Source organism: Drosophila guanche, unplaced genomic scaffold (genome assembly GCF_900245975.1).
Source record: "Drosophila guanche unplaced genomic scaffold, DGUA_6, whole genome shotgun sequence".
NCBI lineage: Eukaryota > Metazoa > Arthropoda > Insecta > Diptera > Drosophilidae > Drosophila > Drosophila guanche.
Window position 1 is genome coordinate 517511 of NW_022995754.1, and position 20053 is coordinate 537563.

The 20053-nt window shown below is 45.1% G+C and overlaps 1 protein-coding gene across 4 annotated transcripts in view; it reads right to left on the bottom strand.

Moving 5' to 3' along the window:
- Positions 1-20053, bottom strand: part of LOC117588922 (box A-binding factor) — a 61189-nt gene that overhangs the window by 7415 nt on the left and 33721 nt on the right. For 2 of the 4 annotated variants that reach the window (XM_034280497.1, XM_034280496.1), the window contains exon 2: positions 2727-3157. In XM_034280497.1, coding sequence (XP_034136388.1) covers positions 2727-3157 — 431 coding nt within the window. The remainder of the gene's footprint in view (positions 1-2726; positions 3158-20053) is intronic. The other 2 variants (XM_034280499.1, XM_034280498.1) reach the window with 2 other exon arrangements.

The window sequence follows — 20053 nt, forward strand, 5'->3', positions numbered from 1 at the left end:
GCATCACATTGTCTGGCGCATCTCCCGTCTCCCACTCTCTCTGCCCCTCCCTCGCTCTCTGACGGCAAAAAATTAGGTTAAAATGTTTACTCGAGCATTGCAGACAGGATTGGCAATAACCTCATTTTTAGCTGTGTCTCTCTTTCCCCCCTCTGACGTAAGAGACATTTTTGCTTTCTGTTGTCGGTGTTGTTGTTGTTGGGCGTAAGCCAGGCCATAACCGGCTCTCTCTGCATCTGTTGTTTATCTTTTTGGGTCTAACGAAAAGTGACATAATATCAGAGGCAGACAGACCCTTGCGTGGGTCCCTTGTTCCTGACCGTATCCTTTAAACTTTTCGACTTTCAATATTTGTTTAGGCCACAAAAATGTGCCACTACTCAACAGAGGATGGAATGAGTGCAAGTGTAACAAACAGCTGTTGCTACACGTACAACATATGTACATTGTATGTGTGTACGCCTGTATGTTTATCTCGCCTACTCTCACGCTCTCTGCAATTGTAATTGTAATTTATGCAAGTCTCTGCGTGTCTGGTGCATGCGTCTGGCATAGATAACGGTTTTAATGAAAGTCCCGCTCTCACACGTCCACGCCCAGCTCCCGGCATAATATTAACGCCTACAACGTGTGTAATTGCTCGAGTGTGTGCGTGCGAGTGTGTGTATGGCTCATGCGAGCACATTTTAATAATCAATTTGAATTATTCATTGGCTAACGGCGGCAAATAAAATTCGATTAAAACACAAAGCCTGGCTGCCCCTGCCACTGCCTCTGCCACTAAACGCCTTGGGTTATTAGAGGCAATTGTGTTTCCCATTGCGTTGGCACCAGCAAGAAGAGAAGCCAAGCCGCAAGAGCAATGGCGCCCACGCAATGTCTCCACCATTTCCCCGCACCATCCTTCGTCCCACCTTCTTCATCTATGCTGCTAAATGGCTTTGCCGACAGTCGGAGCTGGTGAACGTGAGCAGGAGCCCGGGATAGGAGAGAAGAGAACACTCTTAGCAGTGTTGGAAGGCATTCATGTATTATATTCCAATACAGTGGAGACACCTGTCATGTGTTTGGGAGTGCACTTATGGAGAATTCCTGCACAAGTTTACTTCCATATGGGGGCCTTACTGTACAGACGCCGTGTTTCATTCATAATGTTGATTTGGCGTGGGCAAATTAAACCAAAAGCAAAAAACAAATCTAGAAGCGTAGAAAAATGAGCAAATGCGCACTGGAAGATGTCAGCAGACCGAGTAACAATTTGTCAAAAGTTGCCGACTTTAATCTTTTGTAATGGGCGTGCTGGCACCTGCCCGCCCCTCACCGCAGCACCCTCACCACTGTACCGTACCCATAGTAATGGCAAATCTTAAAACCACAATCTCCAAAGCCGCCTAAGCGTCTTTGGCCACGCCGTCGGGCTATGGTTTTGGCTTTGGCTTGGGCTTGGGGTCCTCCCTAATGAGCGCAAGCCGAGAGAATCCACAAAATCCACACGTGTGGGTGCCCGCATAGAAGCCACAAGAAGCGTTTGCGGAACGCAGAAAGTGTCGTGCGGTACGGTGGTTCCGTTTTCCATTAAGGCAAATCCCGCCTCAAGGCCAGAACCAGCGCCAGAACCAGCGCCAGAGCCAGCTCAAAGTGCAAATTCAATAATCAAATTCCAAGATAACTAAGAGTGGGCCACGCCACCATTTAAAGTCAGCCAAGTCGCTGATGGAGAAATTGAATTTGTCTTGGCCATTAGTATAATAAAGACGCAAAAAAATGGCAGACAGCAATGGTTTTGTTCTTCTTTTTGGGGGAGTGATACAAATTGAATGCCAAACGAGAGACAGAGTGATAAAGTGATAGAGAGAGAGAGGGAGAGGGGCCAACTTAAGGCAGACACTAAAGGACGTGCTGTGCATTCAACAAACATTGCATAACACACACAGCAGACGGTATACGAAACGAAAAGGGAAAAGAAGAAGGAGAGGAAGCAGAAGCCGAAGCCGAAGCAGACGCAAAAGCAGTAGAAGAAGTATAAACTGTGAAGGGAGATGCGACAGAGCAGTAGGCGCAGTTACATAAGAACTCGGCTCGGGCTGCTGCGTGGGCGACGGCGAAAGCAATTTAAGCATGTCTGCTGCGCTGCCCTGCCCTGCCCTGCCCTCCCCTCATGTCTATCCACTCCGCTGCCTACTGTGTAGCCTCAAGGACTTTTGCCCACCGCTGGAAAATTACTGCATTGGCAGAGTGAGTGATGGGCTGTGCTCTCGCTTTGAACCTCTTCCTGTTCCCTCTTCGCTGCGTCTGTCTGTCTGTTTGGTCGGTCACAAAAGGGAATGCATGGCAGGGATATTGGCAGGCAAAGACGACGAAGAAGGCAAAGGCAAAAGCCAGCACACAAAAAGAGAAAACTTTCGACACGTGTCGCTTTTTGGTATTCGCTTTGTGGTGACACTGGGAGAAATTATTGTAGTCATTCATTTAAAGTCTCATTGGGTTCGTTTTCTCTTCCTTACGTTTATATGACCTTTGACCGATTTAGGCCCTTTCGTATTTGTACAAGCCCTACTTTTTCTGGCCGTGCAGTCTAGAGCTGACTCTACACAGAGAGGACCAATCCCATGCGTTTCTCCCCCGTTTCCAACTGTTTCAGAACTTTTCCTTGTTTTCTTTCTGCTTTTTTTCTTCTTTCTTCTTTCCAAGGGGGCTTGGTTGGTAGGTGCGTGGCAAGTACTTACGGGTACAGAATGTTCCGGCTCGGTTGGCAAAAGTGTTGTTGTTGCTGCTGCTGTTGTCTCTGCTGCTGCTGCTGCTGCGGCGCCTGCTACTGTCTGATCCGCTGCCGCGGAGCCCGATGTGATGTAGGAGGAGGCGGTGCAGCTGGAGGTGGTGGCGGCGGAGACGGAGGCGAGTGGTAGGGCCAGAGCAGAGATAGCCTCGTTACCCGTTACCAGTCCAATCCCCGTTGACAGCACCGCGTTGTTGTTGCTGCGCCGTCGTTGCGACGAGCGACGTTTGTGCCGTATCCTGCGCGTCGCTGCTGCTGCTGCTGCTGCTGCTGCTGCTGCTCTTGTTGTTGCTGGGGCAGAGCGTAGGGCAATCGCGGCCACCAACACACTGCCACAGGCTAAGCACACGGATAAACTAATGGCGATTAGCAACAAGCTACCTGAAAGACATAAAGAAATGTACTATTAGAGTTGGTTTTATGTTTTTAAAGAAAATCCAATCAAAATAATCCAATTATATTTCATCTAAATCTGATTAATGAATCGTATTATCAGACAGCTATAATGAGGTGAGAAAGATACATAGAAAGATCCACAGTATTTTACTTTAATAACCTTTTTCCTTGTAAGTAAATTGAAGAAAGTCGCGCAAATACTCGTATTCCGTTTATTTATTAAAATAACATGTCTTTTTGGTCCATTGAAATAATTTTAACCACTCACGCACTGCTTTAATTACTATAAATAAACGAAACAAAACGTCAAGCGAGTGCGGCCCACAGCACAGCCAAAACAACAATGAAAAGGGGAAAGAGTTGAAGAAAAATAGACAACACAACAGCAACAACGAAAGCAAAAACAAAAGTAAAGCAAAGTAAAGTAAAGTACATACGACTGTCGCTATCTACAAGGTGCGCTGCGCTGCGCTCTCTGTGGCGTAGAAAGACCCCGGTACCGTTTGCCATACCCGTACCCGTACCCGTACCCGTACCCGTGCTTACCCATAGAGATATAGACGGACGGACAGGGGACACGGATACAAAACAGACGTATGCGTCTAGACTAGATAGCAGACGACTTAAGTGTGATACAAGCACACATGCGCACAATCATAGCGGTAGTCGGTCGAAACAGAGAGAGAGAGAGGGAGAAACTGACAGGCGAGCGTGTGAGTGAGCGCGCGAATGTAGGCGGTCAGCAATTCGATATACAAATATGCGAAAAGAAGGCTATCGATGGAACGGAATGGGATTGACACAGGTAGTACCCTGTAACACCGAAACAGTGAGAAGAGAGATGGTGACTGAATTTGAACTGCTTGAACTGAATGCATGTCTTGTGGAAATACTGAATGCAGGATATCAATGTCACGCAATGGCGTACCTGCACAGCTTTAACTGCTTAGTTACGCTTTCTATCTGGAAGATAAATGTGTCTAGACACATATGACAATCGTAATGTTATATTTAGAAGCCCCAAAACAGATCCCAGCCATTATAGTGCACAAACTGGGGGGTTATTTTTATAACCTTTTGTATTACAAAGTACCATTGTAGCCAAAACGCTTCAATTAGCAATGGGTATTATGGGCGATATGGCAACAACATTCCAACCGACACAACAAGACGGACAGACGAACGGACGGACGGACGAACGGACGGACGGAGACCCAGACAGCGCTGATAGAACGGCAGACAAACAGAGGCCACCCGTCGCGGTCGCAGACCCTGTAACAGAGCAAACATAGACGACGACAGCACACTGGCACAGCCACAGAGAGATACATTTTGTGCGAGATACACAGATACACAGATACAAAGGCAGCGATGGCTTGCGCAACAAGATTTTACAACCACACAACACAAGCAGTAAATATCATGACGCTCTGTCTGATATTCGTTTGGTTGCAACAACAGCAATACGTTCAACGTTCAACGTTCGGTGGAACAGCGCAATTTCATCAAGGCAAAAATGACGCAGCTATGTAAACGTTGCCATCTCCCTCGCACCCACTCGGCCATGGCGTGGGTTATCTCCCTGTCTCACGCTCTTTCTGTGACGATCAGTGAATGAAAATGAAAATATTCCACAGAAGACAGGGGAATGGTTGGTTGGAGATTTTTCAGTAATTTATGATTTTAATGAAAAGAGAAAAGCTGCGCATAAAAACAATGAAACCGAAGCCTTTGATACCCTTGGCAGGATAGGAAGTCGGATTTGGTGATCTTCTTTCTGGTCTATGGCGCACTTGTGATCGGTATGGGGGATATTGTTTGGGTCAGTGACAAACATCATGATACCCTGCACACCCCGCAAAGAGTATGAGACCAGAGAGACATGAACAAATGATACAGCAATCACACAAGGCACACAATGCCAGGCAGACGACAAAAAAAGTGAATCAACTGAAATTAAAATGTACATCGCACGAAAAAAATAACAGAAACAAACAGAAAATAAACAAGCAACAAAGTGAAAAATATGTCAACAATGTCTATGACTGACTCTCCGACTCTCTGGCTCTCACTCTGACTGTACTCCCCGTGTGGTGTGGTGTGTGGTGTGTGTGCACTGCTTGCAGAAAGACCGACGACGAAAAAGCACAAGTGGCAGCACTTTAGACTTTTGCGCATTCCCAGCCCAGCCCAGCCCCCGTTCCGTTTCGTCCCCTCCCGTTCGTCTGTCACTCAGGTTTAACCGTCTCAGGTGACTCAACCATCAACCATCAACCATCAGACTGTAGCTGTTGCTGTTGCTGTAGCCTATCCTACGGTCGGGTCGAGTCGCCATTCGCCAGTCGAGTCGCCAGTCACTCGCTCGAGGGCTGCCTTTTATAGCCTTTGTTTTTAGATAATTATATATTTTGTTTCTGTTGCTGTGTCTGCTGTTGTTGGGGCCACCCTGTAATCTGAGTCGGAGTCAGAGTCGGAGCAAAGCTAATGGCTATGGACAGAACCACACTTCAAGGTGCGATAACATCCATAAAAGCGAAAGATGGGGAAAGGAAAGTCATTTATTGTCTCATTTGCTCATGGAATTAGGCCAGATGACATTTATTATATTTCAAACACTCTCAAATAAAGATTATACTCTTTAAAGTGCTAAAGATATTCGCTTACGATGTACAGGGTATTCCTACAACTGATCATTCGAAATATATGATATTTTTTTAATTGCTGCCGCTGGTTGCAATTAATTTTATCGCAAGTGAAATGATTGAGCACGTCGGGGGCCACGTTTACGTCTGGGACTACTAATCACCTGATACCCTAGAAAATAAAGAAAGACCGAGACCGAGACCGAGACCGAGACCCAACCCAGACCCATGAAAGAGAAAGGAATACCTGGCAACGGTTCAAAAGCTGTTTAAATATTCGATTGAACCGCTGACGCACGTGTTCGTCTCCCCTCTCCGTTGCGACTATTGAAAAGTGCTAAAATAATTGTGTGAATTTCAATTTCAATATTTGAATTGATCGCACCAGACNCTAGTCCCAGACGGGCGTCAGACCCCCCATACCAACCAGACAGGAGGGGGGAGAGGGCAAGACGGACGGAGCAGCCAGACGGATCGGATCGGTTCGGTTCGGATCGGACAGTTGGCTAACACTTTCAGCGATCCATATCGACCGATCCACCAACCGACCGCAAGCAAACGGCTTTCGTGGCTATTTTTAATAGTGGAACGGACATTGAACGGTAGACAGTAGTGGAGCGAGCTGACAAAGTTGCGGGGGAAACTTGTTTCGCTCTCTCTCTCTATCTCTCTCGGAAGTTCCTTGACCGAATATATCGGGTATAAAGCGGTAGGAGGTAGATAGGCAGAGATAATGCCCCTAAAGGTACATACATATAATCGAGAGCAATTTCCCCCAAATTGCATTTGATTGAGCTTGAGAGAAGAGGATGATGGTGATCCACCTTTTGGCCTTGCCTTCTTTCTTTCTCTGGCACAATAAAAGTTATTAATTCAATGATTATGATCGTTGCGCTAATGACAGTCAAGTGCAGTACTTGCCCCATCCTCATCCCATCCCCATTGCCAAAAATCCAAACAGCAGCCTCGCTTAGAGGGGGCAATGGCATTGACACCCTGATTGGATGTCAAGGTTGTGTGTGGATTGTGTGGATTGTGGAGACTGGACACTCGGGAGAATGCCTTTTCCTCAGCACTCAGCACAACTAAAGGCATTATCCGACCACATATATGCGAGATAAAGAGGGGGGAGAGCAATAGCTTGAGCTTCTGCTTCAGCTTCAGCTTCAGATTCAGCTTTAACAATCATAATACATTGTGATGACATTGAACTTGAAAAACCACAAAGATCAGAGATATCAATTTGTGCGCTTTGTTGTTTTGTTGTTTTTGTTGTGAACGATTTATTTGCTATGTTTTTTGGTAAGCAGTTTATGTAGATGTAGAAGATGAAACGGTGCCTGTAACAAGCAGTGCATACCAGTAGAATCATGCAAATCAAGCAGTGCACAAAGCATCTGTCAAGGGAAGCAGTAGACAGGCAGCTGCAATCATCATCATCATCATCAGCTGACGTCAGTCGCAAGCATCGTCTACGTCGCTGGTTTGTTTTTGTTTTTGGTTTTTCTTTTCAGCAAGAATTTTTGACTAGTTTTCAGTGCACAAAATATTACAATGTTGTCTCTCTCGGATGAAAAGTCGGCAGTCCCCTGTGGCTGCTCCCTGCCTTACCCTCTCGCTCCTTTAACCCACCCCCTTCAGAGAGGGGCCAACCCTTTTTTCTGTCGTGTGTGTCGTGTGTTTGCGGCACTAGACATTGCGCACAGCAACATACAGAAAGAGAGCGAGAGAGAGAGAGGGAGTCAATGGGAGAGAGGTGGGGAATGGGGAATGCAAATGAATGAACAAAATGCAAAATGCAAAAAACAACTGAAACAAACCGCAGGCAGCGACGTCGACCTCGCCCATTCCCAGGCAGCGGCCGCCTGATGATGATGTGGCTTCTGCTCTTGTCTCTCCCCCCTCTAGCCAGCACACTGGTAGCTCTGCTGCTGCTGCTGCTCGTGTTTGCCGCCTGTCGTTTGACCTTTAAGCGATGCGAGTGCATTCCAACAACAAGAACAACAACAGCAAAAACAGCAGGCAGACGAAACACCGAGAGAAATTCCCATTTTCAGGTTGTTCAGATTTTTGTTGCCCTGCCCTTTTTGGGGAGAGGAGCGTCTCCTATTTCTGCTCATTTCCCAATTTGCAAACGCATTTAATAAGTGTGGAAAATCACGTGGCTAATTGTGTAAACGCTGGCGTATGCGCAATATTTAATTCATTCAAGCGATTACGTATACGCAGCGCTGTTAGCATTTTCTATGCGATGTTTGTCGCGGTATTTCATCATCCTTTTAAGGTTCAGCGACTTGCTTGAGGGTGCCAAGGGGTTCCACTGGGTTCTTGGGGGAAGTACCCCAAATGGCAATCGAATTTCAATAACTAGATCTCATTAAGTGCTCTTTTGGCTCAGTTTCCTATTCGCATTCTTTGCTCAAGTATCAATCGGTGATCCGCCTCAAGCCCCAAGCCATCGGTTTCCTATTTCACAGGCTCGAATGTCTTCTATTCCCACTGCCTCTGCACTTCTCCACATTTTCCACGCATCTCCACTTCCACTTATTTGCAACATTGTGTCATACTTTTGTGTTGACTTTGTTTCTTTTGTTTTGTTTATTTGTCGATTGGTTCGTTCCCCATGCCCCCGCTTCAGTGTCCAACTGCCACTCCCCTCCCCATATACCGTGTGTTGATTGTAGAGTTTTCCGTTCTGTTTGTTTGTGCCACTGCCACAGATGATGATGATTCCCAATGATGATTCCGATGGAGATGGAGCAGGACGGCTGCTGCTGCTGCTGCTGCTGCTGGCTTGCAAATATTGACAGAGGCTTCGAAATATTACGCAACAAATGAGAGGGGTGCAGGAAGATCTGTGCTTAACGTTATGTTTCATTCTTTCATTCTTGCGGCATGCGCACCCTCCCTCCCCGCCCTCTGCAATTGTCAGTGCCTGGCGGGCCAATGACTCATTGACCTGGTTTAGGAGGGTTCCTCCGTCGCCTGTCTGCTGCCCCACCGCCGCCACCCCAGCTCCCACCTTCGCTGTAGTGCTCCATGAGTGGGTCAGTGGGCGTGTCAAAGGGAGTGGAGGAGCCTCTCAGACCGAAAAAACTAGTTCATGTGGGGCCTCTATTTTTCGTAGGCTCTCATTCTGTGGGGAAACAATAGAAAAACAAAGAGCGCGGATCCCTTCTTTAGTGCCAACGAAAACTGTGTCAACGTTTTGCAACACTGTCGTCACTGGACTGTGGAAGAGGCATTTACTGCCGCTTTACTCACACAGTTGGTACATATGTAGAGTGCATTTCTATGGCATTTACTTGAGATATTTACGAGTGCCACAGATAACCCACATAGATAGATTCCATTTCATCAGGAGTCTCCAAAATGTTCCCTCCGATACGTTCATCCAATCAATCAATCGATCCATCAGTCAGTCAATCAGTCCTCTATTTACTGCTTTTGTTTCTGTCTATCGCCCAATACAGGTGGTGAGGCAGCGGTGCAAATTGATAGCAGCGCGTGTGGCTAATTTATAATTTATAATTTCTCAAAGGCAAACCCCATTTCGAATATCACTCCCTCTAGCCGCTGTATACCCAGAATGTCACCCTACCCTATATGTTCGTTTAGTTTCCCATATTCTGGCCAAACAAAATGATTAGTGAACGCCTATTAATGGTTTTTAAATAACATTAATTGATTGTATGTCCCGTCCATATGTATTTGTATATGCATACATACATACATATCCAACCATCAATGGGTGGCCCTTTTCCCCGGGATTATTATTCTATATATGGCAGTAGTGTGTAAATATGTATGATTCGTTTAAGTCGACAGATTAGTCGACCACGATCTAATAAAAACCTCTGAGATTAATTGCCGGCCGAGTTCTCTGATGATGTGTGGAATTTTTCAGTGTTTTTACGATTGAAAAGAACAACAAACGGCGCGGGATGTTTATATTTAATTAAGTTTGTGCTTTAAAGAAACAGATTCTCGATTTAGACTGTTTATTGGCAGACAATTGCTACAAATATTTCATATTTCAATTCTTTTTGAAGCCTTTCGTACCGTTTGTACACACATGTTTCCTCATATTTCGCATTTATGTAAATATTTCCATCCTCCGTTCCCGTTCCCGTTCCCGTTCCCCCTTTTCTTTTTCGCTCTCCCATAACCACACAAACAAAGGCGAAAACTTCATTAGAAATCGCTTAAGCCTGCGCTTCAAGTTCCGCAAAGGTTTTTGTTTCCCGAAGTATAATCGATTTTTCTTACATGCCTCTCCTCTCGGCGATGGAGTGGGAGGCGGAGGAGTGGGACAGACAATGAGCCGCGACAAGCGTCGGCACTTCCACTTTGATGTTTGTGTCTGCCCTCCGTCTGTCTGTCATCCTGTCTGTGTGTGTGTCTCTACCTCTCTCTCTCTCTTTCTATTGTAATCCAAGTCGCTGTGCCCGAACTCGGGAAAAGCAAGCAGTACTTGAAAGATGAAAGCCGAAGGGAGCACCGCTGTAGCTGTGCTGTCATCAAGCCAGTCCCATCCATAGTCAGAGTCGGATTCGCAGTCGTGGCATTTCGATCTATCTATGCTAATTGCATTTCATTGAAATTAATGTCTGCGCATCCATCGTCGTGGCAGGGTCAAGTCGTTTATTAGACTCTGTGTGTGCCACGCAGTTAATCTGTCCAAATGTTGCAGCAACAGTGGCAGCACACAGCACACATAAATTGTGTGTCGTCTGCAGTAAAAAAAAATCAAGCAAAACTAAACTTAAAATGTCAGACGATGTCAGACAAAGCAAATTCCTTTTGTTTTTTTTTGTTACATTTCTCTGCCAGTATAGAGGGTATGAGAACCACAGGTTGTGGATCGTATTTGCACTGCTTGCATGGGGAATTGGTACATCACTGCACTGCTTGGAGAAATAGCTTATGGATCTGATCCCAAAGGAAGCATCGAAGGGTATGCGCATGTCCTTTCTATTTCCTCTTTTATATTTTTCGATGTATTTTTTTATATTTTGTTGCATTGCACAAAGGCCCGCAACAACATTTCCACGATGACAATGTTTTCAAATTTATTTATAAATACACATTTTGCCGTTGTTGTTGTTGTTGTTGTTGTTGTTTTTGTTTTTGTTTTGTGAGCATGACGCGACAATTTGTCTGTCTATTTTTGAACAGACTTTCTGCCCTGCTCTCACTGTCACTGTGAGGTGGCAGCCACTGCCTCAATCCCTCTCTGCACTCTCTTTATCAGAGATCCCAAATTGTGCCCGACATCGCAACACTTTTGGGGGATGTACACAGCATACACGGGAGTACCCCTACTGCCACAACAGTATTCCCCAACCCCCCCCCCCCCCCCCCCCCCCCAGAGATGAATGAAAAAAAAAAAACAGAAAGAAAGAAAGAAAAATAAAAGATTTTTGTGTGTGTGTGTTTTCCGAGGCCTACAACTATCCCCCCCTCCCTATCTCTCCCTCTCTCTTTCTCTCTCTTGCACGTTTTTTAGCAGACATCGAAATATATATTTTGATATTTTCTGCCGGAATTTCAGTTTCTGTTTTGCCATTTCTCGTTGTTATTTTGTTGAGAATTTTGCTGTTTCTGTTTTCTGTTTTCTCTCTCTAGCACGTGGAAATGGATTGGATGGATTGTGCCTCAAAAGTGCCGCCCCCCCACCGCACCACCACTGCCACCCCCTTCGGCCAGTCTAGCATTTTATTATCAGCAGACATTCATTCGTTTACGATGTCTGTACAAGTGTATCGCACATTTTCTATGATTTCATTTGCAATCAGTCGCGGGGCACTCATTGATTCAGAGGTAGGTTTTCCGTTTGCACTGTGTGTCGCACGTGTGCGACGATTCGCATTCCCCCTCCCAAATCGATTCGCCCAGACATATACAAGTCGGAGCCAGAATGACGTGATTGTATGTACATACCATATGGCGGTGGGTGGGCACGGGCGGCGCTTTGAAGGGATTTCCGTTAATTGCTGTCTGCAGCAGAGGGAACAAAATATTCCACGACAAAAAAGCAGAACCGAAAGCCAAAGCCAAAGCCTCCAAGCAGCAGCAGCGAAAACCACACGAAAGCCCAGACACAAAATAATCTTGCGTAACGATAAAATATTTGACCTACATTTGGTGGGTGGAAGGGAGAGTGGTGGGAGGGGAAGGGGGAAACCCAAAAAACATTTCAAGCAGGAAGCAGCAGGCAGGACTTCTTCTCCTCCAGACACCATTTCTCTCTGGCACATGCAACATTTTGGCATTCGACGCCGCCATTCGGGGGTCTCCACACGCGAAACTCAAATAAATCATTGATGAAGTCACACACTCTCTCACACACACACACACACAGAAGAAGAAAGAGAGAGATAGAGAGAGAGAGAGATACGAGTAGGTAAAGCAGTGGATTCAAGTCATGTGTTGTGTTTCGTGCTCGTTTCTCTCGTGCCTCGCAAAATGTAGGCCAAAGGAGACTTCTCCTTTCCAACTGTTCACTTCCTTCCCTCCTCGAACATCCTTAATTATTGGGGCGTGGCTTTTGGCCAAGTCAAAAATACACGCAATAAAAAAACAGAAACAGAATGGGAGAAGAATCCATGGGGGCCTTGCGACTTCTTCTGCCATGCGTCGGGTCGGGTCTGGTCTGCCGATTGTCGAGACAAATTTCCAAGAAGCGAACGGATTCTATTGTTGTGGCAGCGTGGGATATCATGAGGAAAGGGGATCGGGCGAGAGGTGGAGTCAAGTGTCTGGTGTTGTTCTTCGCCAGAGTGAATAGAGGGAGAGAGAGAGGGAGAGATCTGTTGCTGCTGCTGCTCTGGCTGCTCCATGCGATAGTCGGCTTCCGTTTCTAGGCCCACAGTTTCGATGCTGCTTATCAGCCGCTCCCCCGCGCACCGAACCCCTTTCTCGTGTCGAGCATCCGCTGATGTCTGGTGGCTGTCCGCTCCCTCCGCTTATCTTCTGAACCCCTCCGTGCCGGGCCACAGGCAGTGACTGCACCGCCGGCAGCGGCATGACGTGGCACAAGTCAGGGTCGGGTACCGTGATACCGTGTAATCAGATACTTCCCTGCCCTTCCCACTTCGTCGTTTTCCGAGGCTTCTTCTTGTATTCCGCCTCGAATGATTTTCTCATGAAATGCACTCCCATTACAGGTGTGTGAGAGATTTCGTTTTGTTATTATGAACAAAGAATGTTTTACTTGATCTAAACACTCAGATTTCGCTGTCGAAATAGAACCCAAAGCCACCAACAATAAACGTGATAGTTTCTTGCTGAATCTTCACTCTGTGTGCAAACTAAACTGCACAATCAGGTGGTTCTCGATGGGATTGCAAAGGTAAAGACAACAAGAAATGCAAACTTACAGTATTTAATTGGATTTTGTAGAAGATTTTCACTGCTTTGAATAAATATTTATTCATCATTCTACTGTGTAGACGTAGACTGCTTTCACTCACTGTTTATATTTACACTGCTTGCCCATGCCCATGCCCATTCGAACTGCTTCCATTTGAAGTGATTCTGATTCTGCCCACTGCTTCTGATCAGCTGAGAAATTTGTTTTCTCTGGCCTGTCGTCCGTCGTCTGGCTTTTGTCTTTCCGGATTTCATTCTGTCTGTCTGGATTTCGATTTCCAGATTTGCTAATCATTGTAACGCCTACACGCGCACACTTACACTCAAACGAATTATATGGGAAAGAAACACACACAGAGAGAAAGAGAGAGAGAGAGAGAGAGAAATTGGGTATACTTTCAGAAGTTAGGCAGAAGTCGGACGGATTTCGATTTACATACCCGACCCGACCCTCGGCAAAACGAGGGAAGGGAAGGCAGAGAGATTTGTTTGAAGAGTCGCTGATTGGCGACCCGAATGCCGATGCCAATGGAGAAGAAGTCAAAAAGTCAATCAGAGCCGGCTTTATTTTTATTTTTATTACATAATCTGTAAGGGTGAGAGCTTCTACCTCCCGATTCTCAGTGTCGCTCTCGCTTGACTATCTCTATGAATCTCTGTCTTAAGCACTCTCTCCTTGTCTCTCTCTCTCTCTCTCTCTCTGGGGACTCTCGGAATCGCATCGAATTGGCATCAGAAATCAGGCAAAGCCCGCATGTCACAATCGATTAGCGATTTTTCAGCCCGTCTGGTCTGTCCGGTTGTTACGGGAATTCGCTTTTCGCCTTTTCGCGATTCGCTTTGGAAATACGACCACGAAAACGAGGAGCGTATTCCACGTTTCGTGGAAGCAGCAAAAGGTCTCTGGGTCTCTCTGGAAATATCAACTTTAGACAAAAGCAAGCCCCCACCCCACCATGCCACCAGATATTTATTCCAGAAATCCAAAATTCATAATTTATAGAAACTCTTTGGAAATTAGCATCATTAGGCGGGAGTGAGATCTCAAGCTTTTGCGTTGGGAGAAAATGTTTTCGAGTCTCTGCCGGATATGAAAGAGCCCAAGACCACTCGTCTGTTGATAAGGCAACAAAATCAGAGGAGAGACGCAGATCAAAATATACCCATACATTCTCTGTATTCGCCATGTCTGTGGAAGAGTCGCCAAAAAGCCAACGAAAACAATGGAAAAAAAGGCAGCAGCGAATGGCAGAAACAAAACCAAACAGCGAATACAAAAATTAAACAAAAAAAACGACAAAACGAACATACATACAAAAACGTAGTAACAATAATCAAGAGAAACAGTAAAAACGAAACGAAATGAAACACAAAAAAATGTCAGACTTCGACCCAGACAACAACCGATGGATCGACAGAGCAACGGAACGACCGAGCGACCGAACGACCGAGCGACCGAACGACCGACCCGACGAGACTGATTCCGATTGGAACATGAATGGCTGGGTGTATGGGTGTTCCAGTGTGTGATTGTTGTGTATAAAGTTGATTATGAACCCTAATGATTCGCTCGTTTTTTATAGAGAATAGATGAATGTAGAGTAGATAGTGGAATGTCAACGGGTATACCTAAATAGTGATGCGTAATGGTTGACTTTTCATTCAGCAGGAATAGGGAAAACGTAAGATTCCTTCGAAGGGTATATGGGATTCCATGAGACAACACCCTCAAAAGACAAAACAAAAACTGTCTTGTCTCCCTTGAGACTCTGTGCTCAAGATCAGCGTTGGCTTTTTGTGGCTTCACGAGGCGGCACGTGATTATCTGGACAGGAATCACGGATCACAGAAAAACAGAGAGAGAGAGAGAGAGAGAGTGCAGCTTATCGAAGGAGGAGCAGGAGCATGGGCTGCTCCCTCTTGAATGCACCACCAAACGATGATGACCTTGGGGAATGTTGTCGCTCGTCAGTCGTCAGTCGTCATTCGACGGTGGCTCTAATCTCGTGTTGCTGCGGCTGTGCGCCGCCTGGTCATGTGGGTGGCGCGGCTTGACGCGGTGTTTGACGTCGCGGCGTTACTGCGCCGGACAGGTGCTCAAGTCCATGGGCTCCTATCTCTGCGCTGTGTGCTGGCTGTGGACTCTTTTCAGCACAAATGCATGATAAGACGTTACTCTTGACTTTACTTTACCCTCCTTCCATTCCATTTCATTCCATCCGCCATCCCATTCAGCTGCCCAGAAGCCAAAGAAGAGAAGCAGAACCCAGACGGAGGCGGAGACGGACCAGACGCTTGATAAGCGACAGAGGGAGACGGACAATGGCAAAAAACAAAAGACCTTGATTTCGTGTGAGTGTGTGTGTGTGTGTGTGTGTGTGTGAGGGTCTCCCCTTCGTCTCCGTCAGCTGTTTAATTAGCTTTCGATTCATTTACTCGTCAATCGAGCTTCTGTTTCTCCTCTTTTAATCGAATTTCTGCACGATTTTCTTATTAAATTTTAATTTAAACTTTTATTTCACCTCAATTCGTAATGTTTGCATTCATTTATAAACATTTTGTGTTAATGGATTTGTTGATTTCAACTCAATTGATTTGATTGTATTTGATGAGCAGTGCAAGCAGTGTAGCAGAGGTCTAGGATGCACTTGCCAAGCAGTAGAAGCAGTAGCCAAACAAGCAGTAGAGCGTATACCGTGGGTTTAAAAGTCATAAACTTCGCAGGGGCAAAGGAATCCCTTTTCAGAAAAGAGGGAGTCATCGTTGCGTTGTTGCGGGAAGTGAGTCAGTCAATATTTTGCTCTTTAGGCCAGAGGGGCCGGCATAGTACAAGGCGTATGCGTAACATTCTTATGCTTGGAATTCCTCCCAAAGAAAGAGCTGCCCGGAAGCTATTGAAGGTAAAAGAGAAAAGGGTTAAGGAAAGAGAGTGAAGCGCAGAGGAGGAGGAAGGGGAGAGACTTTGGGGCAGGTAGAAGGTAAACGACAAAGCAACGAGAACTCTTCTACGCTTTGCTGTTCCATGCGCTGTTCCATGCGCTGTTCCATGTCCCCTCGCTCTCTCCCCCTTACCCCGTGTCGCTCTCTGTGAGTCTTTGTGAGTGTGAGAGAATATCTATGTGAAAAGCAAAGAGCAGAAAAAAAGCTGAGACTACGGCTGACACTCTGAGGCAGAGGCACACACACGTTTGTGAGAGCGGTGTGGGGTGTGGTGGGACAAGAGCCAGAGCCACAGAGCCACAGAGCCAGAGCCAGAGCCAGAGCTAAAGCCAAGGCAATACTCGCACTAAGAGGAGCCACACTGAGCCACGGCTGATGGAGCTCTTGGCTTACGCTTACGCATGGGTTCATTGAACGGAAGTGATTTGCCTACAGACACACAGAAAGAGAGTGAGAGAGAGAGAGAGAGAGAGAGCGAGAAAAAACCATAGAGACAGGAGGAAGGTGGAGTGGCAGAGTGCCACACGCGACTTTGACTTGGTTTTGTTCTGCTTTGTTTTGGTATGACTCCGAAATAAGTAAACTTCTTCTTCTGGGAAATGCTCGCCTCATTCAAGCCTAAGCGCCGCTTTAAATGCCTTAATAACAACTGAAGAGTCTCTAAAATGTATTTAGTGTTTGTTTAGGTTTACTTTGAAGGCAGGAAATGTAAAGATTTAGACTCGATTTTCGTTGAAGTCAACTTTTTCTCATGTTTTACCTTGCTTACAGTTTCTTTTTTTCAGGTGAATTGAGGGCAGGAATTATGGATAAATGCACTTTTGAATGGTAAGTAAACTAAATAGCTTTTTATCGTTTATTTCTACATAAAATGAACACTTTAATATCATTATAATGGATCTAAATCCTCTTAACGAAACATTTAAATCATCTGAGGAATGTTTTTGATTATAAAACTGAATGAAATTTCCTGCCAAAATGAGGCTCTTTCCAAAGAGCCATTCCATTCTTTTAATGCAATTTTGACCAAGACCTTTTCCCAGAACCATAAATTATATTCCCAAAGAACCACGAAGCAACAATCCCCGCCCAAAATGTATCTATATCTTCGGTATACCATAGCTATACCATTCCTCGCTTTCTGCCCCTCTTCTAATTTATTACAACATTTTTTATGACAGCCACAAAACACACAAATATTAAAGGGTTTTAAAAGCATTCAAAAATGCTTTAAAACAAATGTTTTATATTCGTTTTCGTTTCCTATATGTACGTAGATATTGTGTCCACAGATACACACAGTAGAATGGGGGAATCTATCTTTTTGAAGAGGTGAATGTGAATGTGAATGTGAATGTGTATCTGTATCTGTTCGTTTTCCCCGAGATAGTGTGGCCAGTGGCCACATACCATCGCTGATTTCAGAATTTATGGCATTTCTTTGGACAGTGGACAGTGGACAGTGGACAGTTTTTTGACTGGATTTTGTATCTCTTTTTTGCTGGCTTTTTTTTTAAATGAATTTTTATTGTTTTTCTTTTGGTCTCGAGAGGGGATTCGGGTGTGTGTTGACAGGAAGTCGCGGGAATGCGATTTATAGAGAGCAGATCGCGTATCGGCCTATGAATAGCGTATAGTTAACAGTGGGGCTCCCCTATGAATGATGTTTCATGTCTGTATTTGATATGCTGTATTGGCTGGCAGAAGGGCTTTTTCCCTGAGGCTTACCTTTTGCTGACTTTTGGCCTTTTATTTTTGTTTTGTAGGTTTAATTGTGTTTAACTAGTTTAGCTGTAACTTTTATTATATTTAGATTTTGATTGATTTAGGAATTCCTCTAAAATTTCCTAAATATTTCATAGATTTTCATTTTTTCTCTCTCTGAGACACTTGATTTGGTCGCACTTTTGAATGTTTAATTTTTCTAAGCCATGCAATTTATTTACAAGATTTTCCTTCTCTTTTGTGTGGCTTTTATTTACGTTTTAATTAGCTTTATTTACGCTTTGTTTGCTTTTGCTGTTGTGTTCTCTGCTGTGTTGATAGGTTCCCCTTTTTGCATTGGCTCTTACTTGTTTTGTTTTTTGTTTTTTGTTATTATATTTTATTTATTTATGTATTTTTTGCGGCGATTAGGAATGCTTTTGAGTACAGGAACGCTGGCTATGTGAGTGTTGTGTGTGTTAGTGTTGTGTATCTGTGTGTTGTGTAGCTGCTGATGTATCTGTAACTGTAGTTGTATCTTCTGTTTATTTGCTGCTATTTTCACATTCGATTCGTCGATTAAAAAAATATTGCTCGCATTTGTGGTTGATATTTTGTTGCAATTAGTTGTAGTTGTTGGCAGGTTTCTGCTTCCACTTTGTAATATATTTTTTATTTATTTTCTACTGCTCGTGTTGTAAGTTTGGTTGGAAAGCTCGCGCCGCACCGGAACGAACTGCGACCACGGAATCGAACAGACGTCGAAGATAGCGGCAATCTGGTTGCTTACAGTACTGTTAACAGTGCTGCTCTCTCCTTCTGTTAGGAGTGGAACGCAACGGTTTCGGAACGGGCTGTAGCTCTCGGAGAGAGCTCTGGCTGTCAGAGTGACAGAGAGAGAGAGAGCGTCACTCTGCTTCTACTGCTTGTTTTTAGTGCTGCTTTTGGAGAGAGCGACTCGGCGGGCTGCTGTCTGTCTGTCTTTTGGGTTTTACGCTTTATTTTAATAATTATCGTTTGCTGGTTTCGCCGTTGCTCTCGTTCCCGTTCCCGTTCCCGTGGTGCTGCTGCTCCGCTGGGCCATGACGTAACGATGCTGCCGCTGCGCGAATGTTGTTTTTGTTATTGTCTTTGTTTTTTGGGTTTTCCTTTGTTTTTGTTTTTTTTTCTTCTATTGCTCTCTGCTGTTGATTGATTTTTATTTCAACTTAAGGCACACACACGCACACGAGCACGCAAACAGAGAGCGCGAGAGAGACACACAAATACAGGGGAGTGGGAGAGGCAAAGACAAACATTTTCTGTTTCTGCGGCAGCATTTATTGTTTTTCCCCCTTCAAAACGCAAGTTTTTTCTCACACATTTGGGAGGAGGAAACAACACAATACACGACACACGCGTCCGCAACGTTTGAGAATTTTTGGGGTTTTGACGATGAGTTGAGAGTCGCCGCAGCATAAATCCGCGAAGCGCGAACGCGAATCGCACAAGAAACAGCAAAAAATGTGCTGTTGGGGCGCAAGAGAGCGCGAAACTTTTTTGGAACAAAACTTGAGCGTGAAACGGAATGGGAATGGGATTTAATGTTACGATGGTGTTAATGCTTCCCGGGGGGGTGGGAACGAGCGGGCATGGCTGCTGTTAGAGCACAGCTGTTAATGTAGCATAATTTCAAGAGATTGAGAGAGAGAGAGAGTCGTTCTAGGAAATGCACCGAGAGAGAGAGAGAAACAGAGAGAGAGGGAGGGAGAGCAGGAGAGCCGTGCACATTAACTGTCATACATGTTGCTGCCACGAGTGCAAGGAGGCAGGCGACAGACACCACTCGACATTGTATGACAGTAACTGGATATTACTTTGTTATACAATATTACGGGCTTGGTTTTAACTCTTTTCCACTACAGGGAATTACAAATTAGAGGATGGATTACGGATCATTGAGATCATATAACCTATGCTCCTCCATAGGGGACGGACAATAGTTCAAAAAGCAAATGAAACTCCATTAAGAAATGTAATGACAAATCGTATGACTCCGATGAGCTGGGGTTGTGCTCGTCGTAGACTTTCCTTCTGCTTTAAGGCGCTTATTTTTTTCACAGCAAATTTCACGCTAATAAATATTTATTTTAAGCGGAATTTTGGCTAGCTCATTGTCACTCGATTCTGTGGTTTTTCGAGTGTTGTGTCTGGCTTTTCTGTTTGCCGACTTGTTTTTTTG